The sequence below is a fragment of the Myotis lucifugus genome, unplaced genomic scaffold (genome assembly GCF_000147115.1).
Source record: "Myotis lucifugus unplaced genomic scaffold, Myoluc2.0 scaffold_4, whole genome shotgun sequence".
NCBI classification, from domain to species: Eukaryota; Metazoa; Chordata; class Mammalia; order Chiroptera; family Vespertilionidae; genus Myotis; species Myotis lucifugus.
Window position 1 is genome coordinate 3941424 of NW_005871052.1, and position 6683 is coordinate 3948106.

The following is a 6683-nucleotide window of genomic DNA, read 5'->3' on the forward strand; positions in this document are numbered from 1 at the left end:
TTGGTAGCCTATGCCCCTGTGGCCTCCATGCCCAGCAATTGCCTAGGGATCCCCTCGCCTGCTGGCGGGCCCCGGCATTGATCACATATCTTGGGGAACCCAGGTTTCTTCTCCAGAGAGGACCCAGCTTACGCCATTGGGCAAGAGACAGATCCATGGTACCAGCTTTTCATGAACCCAGCTTGAACGGAGAGCTCAGACAACAGCTGTAGACAATTGGGATCCTCTTGGCAATACAGGATGCTTAAGTGCCTTCCCAGGAGGGAATAAATCCCTTCACGTATTGCCAGATTTTCGGAGGAATTACGTAAGGAGAAAAACATACTGATCTAACTGTTGGTATAAAACCTTCTTTCTATGCATAACCATGCCTCAGACCTTCTATTCTAACATGCCAGCTTTACTACCCCTGACATGGGCATGATGACTCAGGCCTGCAAGACAGTATTGCAGGCTGCCAAGTGTTAGCTGTCTCTCAACAGAGACCAAAACCTGATGGGCACCGTTCCCTGCCCAGGTGGGCACCTGCCCTCTTGGCAGCTAGGCACCCTTTACTTTTTGGGGTTCACCCCACATAGTACCCTTCCAGGACAGCCAACATATGTTCAAACCTGCAAAAGAATCAAAGGTTAATATGACATAATACTGGTATCATGGCTGTTTCACATCTTCTGCCACTAAACATGTGATCCTATAAATTGTCCTTGTCTCTTTGGAGCCATGTCCATGAAGATGCAGGCATTATATTACACAGTATTGTGTGGGCTCCTGGTAACAGGAGTGATCGCGAGTCATGTTACCAGCATCAGGCAGGTCAAGCACGCCGTAGCTTGAGCTTGAGCGGGTTGCGTTGATCTTGATCGATGCTCCATTTGGTGATGCAGTCCTTCTGGGTCATGGATGGATCCGCTGACCGGACGTGAGTGTGATGGACCCAGGTTGCAACGCCATCTACCTTGAGAGCGGTGGGGGTCGTCAGCACCACGGTGTAGGGACCCTTCCAACGTGGCTCAAGGGTTTCTCGGTGACGCCTTCTGACGTAGACCCAATCTCCTGGTCTGTGTTGATGAGGAGTTGGGGTTGGGCTGGTTTCGTAGATGGCGCGGAGGCGCGGCCAAATGTCCTCATGCGCCTTCTGAAGCCCTCTCAAGGAAAGAGATAGATCTTGATTTTCAAATTCAGCAAGAAGGTCAGCTTTAAGGTTAGGAATGATAGGGGGTGGCCTGCCAAACATGATTTCATAGGGAGTAAAGCCCAGGGTGTATGGGGAGTTCCTTACCCGGTAAAGGGCATACGGTAGGAGTGCCACCCAGTCCCCGCCAGTCTCCATGGTTAATTTGGTAAGGGTCTCTTTTAAAGTTCTGTTCATCCTTTCTACCTGACCTGAACTCTGGGGCCTATAAGCACAATGTAATTTCCAATTTGCCCCAATAGCCCTGGTTACTACCTGTGTTACCTGTGAAATAAAGGCTGGCCCGTTGTCGGACCCTATCATAGCAGGAAAACCATACCTGGGTAAGATGTCTTCCAGCAGCTTCTTGGCCACCGTCTGAGCTGTTTCATGCTTGGTTGGGTATGCCTCTACCCAGCCAGAGAAGGTATCTATAAAAACTAAAAGGTATTTATAACCATACTTCCCTGGTTTAATTTCAGTGAAGTCGACCTCCCATTGTGCTCCTGGTTTGATGCCTCTGAGCCTGGTCCCTTTTTCGTTTGATCCGACTCTTGTGTTCGTGAGTTGACAGGTCTTGCAGGCAGACACAACCTGATTTATCTTGGTATTCTGCTGGTGAATCTTGATCCCGGCACGTCGGACTAAGTCCTTCATTTTCCGGGTTCCCAGGTGAGTGGACCCGTGCATATGTTCTAATACCGAGTCCCGGAGCCGGTCTGGCAGTATAAGTTCCCCTTCTGGTGTATACCACCATCCCTTTATTTCCTGGGCTCTGGGGAGCTTTCTGATACGTTGCAATTCTTCCTGGGAGTACTCGGGCTGGTCTGGTAAGACTGGGTCCCCCGGGTCTGGGAGTTGTAAGGCCATGGTAGGGACCGAGGTAAGGGCTACTGCCTTCGCAGCCTGGTCAGCCTTTTGGTTACCTCTTGCTACCGGGTCATCGGCTTTCTGGTGCCCCTGGCAGTGGATTATGGCTAACTTGGCAGGAAGCCATAAGGCCGCAAGCAGATCGAGAATCTCCTGCTTATTTTTTATTGTCCGTCCCTCTGCTGTCAGCAGCCCTCTCTCCTGATAGATTGCCCCGTGGACATGAGCTGTAGCAAATGCATAACGGCTGTCTGTATAAACGTTAAGCCGCTTCCCAGCCCCCAGCGTCAGTGCCTTAATAAGGGCGATGAGTTCTGCTCGCTGGGCTGACGTCCCGGGGGGCAGGGCCTCTGCCCACACAGTGTCCGTTTCAGTGACCACCGCTGCACCCGCGTACCTGCACCCGTCTCGCACGAAGCTGCTTCCATCCGTGAACCAGGTGGCCTCTGCATCAGGGAGGGGCTGGTCGGTCAAGTCCTTCCGGAGTCCATGCACTTGCTCTAGGATTCCCGCACAGTCGTGTAGTGGGGCATCTAAGTCAGGGTCGGGCAGCAAAGTAGCAGGATTGAGGGCTGCACTGGGGTGGAACCGCACTCTTGGAGGGTTGAGTAGGAGGCTCTGGTAATGGGTTATACGTGCGTTACTCATCCATCTATCGGGAGGCTGCTTCAGGACTCCCTCAATGGCATGTGGGGTTGTAATCCTGATTTCCTGCCCCAGGGTCAATTTGTCAGCGTCTTTGACTAAGAGCGCGGTTGCCGCGATAATTCTCAAGCACGGTGGCCAGCCGGCAGCTACAGGATCTAACTTCTTGGACAAGTAAGCCACTGGGCGGTTCCAGGGGCCTAAAGCTTGAGTCAAGACCCCTTTCCCTATCCCTTTGTGTTCATCTACAAAGAGATGAAAGGGCTTCGTAATATCTGGCAGGCCCAGGGCTGGAGCACCTAGAAGGGCTTTCTTCAACTGCCTAAAGGCAGCTTCATCTGTCTCAGTCCAGTCAAACGCCCTTCCCTCTTTCGTAGCTTCGTATAGGGGCCTGGCGATTTCGGCAAAACCCGGTATCCAGAGGCGGCAGTAGCCGGCCGATCCTAGGAATTCCCTCACTTCTCTTCGAGAGGTGGGAGTAGGGATTTTCAAAACAGTCTCTTTTCTGGCATCCGATAACCGCCGCTGCCCGCCCTCTAGGATGTATCCCAGGTAACTCACCCTTTCTCGGCATAACTGAGCTTTCCTCGCGGATGCCCGGTACCCTAAGGCCCCCAGGGTGGCCAATAGATCTTGGGTCCCCCGCTCACAGTCCTTGGCTGTGTCGGCAGCAATCAGGATGTCATCTACGTACTGGAGGAGGGTCAGGTTGGGGTGTTCCCTTCTGTACTCACCCAGGTCCTCGTGCAGTGCCTCGTCGAAGATGGTGGGCGAGTTTTTGAACCCCTGGGGTAGGCGTGTCCAGGTCAGCTGTCCACTGAAGCCCTCCTCTGGGTCATGCCACTCGAAGGCGAACAGGGGCTGACTTTGAGGTGCTAGCGGTAGACTGAAGAAGGCATCTTTCAGATCTAATACCGTGTACCAGACTTTAGAGGGCGCCAAGGAGCTCAAGAGAGTGTACGGGTTTGGGACTGTTGGGTGTATGTCCATAACTCTTTTATTTACTTCTCGGAGGTCCTGTACTGGCCTGTAGTCGTTTGTCTGTGGCTTTTTAACCAGCAGTAGGGGAGTGTTCCACTCAGACTGGCAGGGGACTAACACCCCCAAGCTCTTCAGTCTCCTGATATGAGGCTGAATTCCCTTCCGTGCCTCCTGAGGCATGGGGTACTGCTTGATTCTTACTGGACCTTCTCCTGGTTTTAGTTCTACCAGGACTGGGGCCCTGTGGGCGGCCAGCCCCACCCCCCCTGTCTCTGCCCAAGCTGTTGGGAATTCTTGTAGCCATTTGTCCATACTGCCCTCTACTGGGGAAGCCTTCTGGTAGAGGCGATACTCATCCTCTAGCCTCATGGTCAGGACCTGAATGGGGCGGCCCTCCCCATCGGTGACCTGAGGCCCCCCTTGTCTGAAAGTTATCTGAGCTCCAATTTTGGTCAGTAGGTCCCGTCCCAATAGTGGGTAGGGGCATTCCGGTATCACCATGAAAGAGTGGGATACCCGGCCCGTTCCTAAATCTACTGTTCTTCGGGTAGTCCATGAATACTGGCTTATACCAGTTGCCCCTTGCACCCAGGACTTTCTGTTTGCCAGTTTTCCTTGCGGGGTGCGGAGGACCGAATGTTGTGCCCCGGTGTCAACAAGGAAGTTAACAGGAGTCCCCTCCACTCTGAGAGTTATCCTGGGCTCGGGGAGGGGGTCCGAACCCTGACTCCCCTAATCACTCAGTTCACCCAGTTCTAAGACCTTAACTCGGTCGGTCCTGTCTCCCTTCTCACCGACATTCTCCGGACACTCTCGAGCCCAGTGCCCTATTCCCATGCAAAATCTACACTGATCCTTCCGAAGCCCCCGCCTCCCTTCTCGGGTGGTCTGCTTACCTCTTCCTTTATTGCTTGCAAGCTGTCGGAGGCGACAGTCTCGCTCCTTGGGGGAGTCCATGGTCGTAGCCAGCAGTACTCTAGCCAGGTCCCGAGTTTGCCTACTGCTAGTGGCAGCCACGACGCGAGCCTGCCTGTCTTCTGGAGACTCTCGGTTATTGTACACCTTCTCTGCCACTGCCAGTAAATCCTGTAAACTCTTCTCTCCCAACCTATCTACTTTTTGTAGTTTCCTTTTAATATCTGCGGCCGATTGGTTTACAAAGCTTATGATCACAGCTGCCTTGTTTTCAGGAGCTTCTGGATTCATGGGGGTGTAGGTGCGGTAAGCCTCCATGATCCGTTCTAAAAAGGCAGCTGGAGACTCATCCCTTTCCTGCTGAACATTCCCCACCTTGGCCAAATTAGTTGGCTTTCTAGCAGCCATTCTGAGACCCTTCATTAGGGTCTGACGGTAGACCGAAAGCCTCTCCTTACCCTCTGCCGTGTTGAAATCCCATTCAGGCCTAGTTAAGGGAAAAGAGACATCTATTTGGACCTGGTTGGCAGTTGGGTTTCCGTCCACGCCTGGAACCACTTTCCGGGCCTCATTGAGGATCCTTTCTCTCTCTTCCGTCATGAACAGAACCTGTAAAAGCTGCTGACAGTCGTCCCATGTGGGCTGATGGGTGAAAAGAACAGAATCTAGCAAGTCAATAAGCCCCCCCGGCTTTTCAGAAAACTTAGGGTTTTGTGCCCTCCAGTTATAGAGATCACATGTTGAGAAAGGCCAGTAGTGATGGGGCTGGTTGCCGTCCGCATCCGGGGGTCCAGCGGCCCGTAAGGGCAGGGTCTTGATGGTGGAGTCGGGTGCTGCAGCAGACAGTTCCCGCTGAGCTCTCTGCTGGGTGAGAGGCGGGCCTCCTACCGGAATCGCGGCCACTCCCAGAACTCCGCCCCCAGCCACTCCTGGCGTGGAAGGATCGCCCCCCCATGGGCTATATGGGGGAGGAAAGATTAGTTCTTCTTCAGTCCCCCCTTGCAGGACAGGGTGCAGGGGGGCTGAAGGCTGGGTGAGATTCTTCTTTTTCTCCTCCTTTTCCGTTCTCTGCAAGGCAAGAATGGGCTTCGGCCCAGGAGAACGTGGAGGTAGGAAGGGCCTGAGCCAAGATGACGGGTCTTCCACGAGGTCCTGCCAAGTAACAATGTAAGAGAGTTGACCAGGATGTCCCCCCCTAAGTCGGGAGACGACATCCCTGACCCGGCGGATGGTGGGGAGGTCGAAAGTCCCCTCCGGCGGCCACCCGACGTCAAAGGTCGGCCACTCCCTGGAACAAAAAGTCTGCCACCGGTCCTTCCGAACCTCCGCACTGAGGTCGCTGGCTCTTTCCCTTACCTCTTTAAAATGGTCGACCATAATGCTTAAAGGAGTAATTTGAGTCTGTCCCATAACATCCGTCCAGTAAGTCCACAAAATAAAACCGAGAAAACACAAACACAAACAACAAACGGGCCCAGAAATACAGTCTTCCAACTCCATGGACGCAGAACCAAAACAGGCTTCCAATTCCATGGAAGCCAAACCCGAAAGCTAGACAATGGCCTTATGCCAAACCGGCGGGAGCTACCCGCTTCGTCTCAAATCCGCGAGAGGAATACACATCTCTCATGAGAGGAATACACATCTCTCATATCCGTGAGGAGAAATACACATTCCTCGTGGGGAGCAGAACGTCTTCTAACTCTCCCCGGCCTGTGGTCGTTCACGGCGCGTCCGCCAGACCCCTCAGGCACTTAGATTCCAGAAACGAGCTCACACAGATCACACAACGACACAGACACACGACACAGACACCTACCGCGGTCAGTCAGACTCACGGATGGGGAGTCCCTCAATGGTCTTGGGAACCCCGGGCGAGCCCCCAAATGTTATGCCCAGATTTCAAGATTCCCAAGAAGCCACCAGGGAGCCAGCCACTCCGATGCAAAAGCAAAGAGTCTTTTATTTTAAGCCCGGGCTTAGCTCTTCTACCTTCCTTACTGACGCAGCAGCAGGTGGCAAAGAGAAAGCAGTCTGCTCAAACCAGGGGTTTTATAGAGGGTTGGAGTAGGGGCGGGAGAGGGGGCTGTGCCCCCCGCCG

At 53.5% G+C, this 6683-nt stretch overlaps 1 protein-coding gene across 1 annotated transcript; it reads right to left on the reverse strand.

Moving 5' to 3' along the window:
- Positions 1-586: 586 nt before the first annotated feature.
- Positions 587-5959, reverse strand: LOC102418294. Its single transcript, XM_023764856.1, is given in 2 exon segments — positions 587-1978; positions 2069-5959. Coding segments are annotated over 2 exon segments (5055 nt in total). The 3' UTR covers positions 587-814.
- Between the last annotated feature and the right edge of the window lie 724 nt (positions 5960-6683).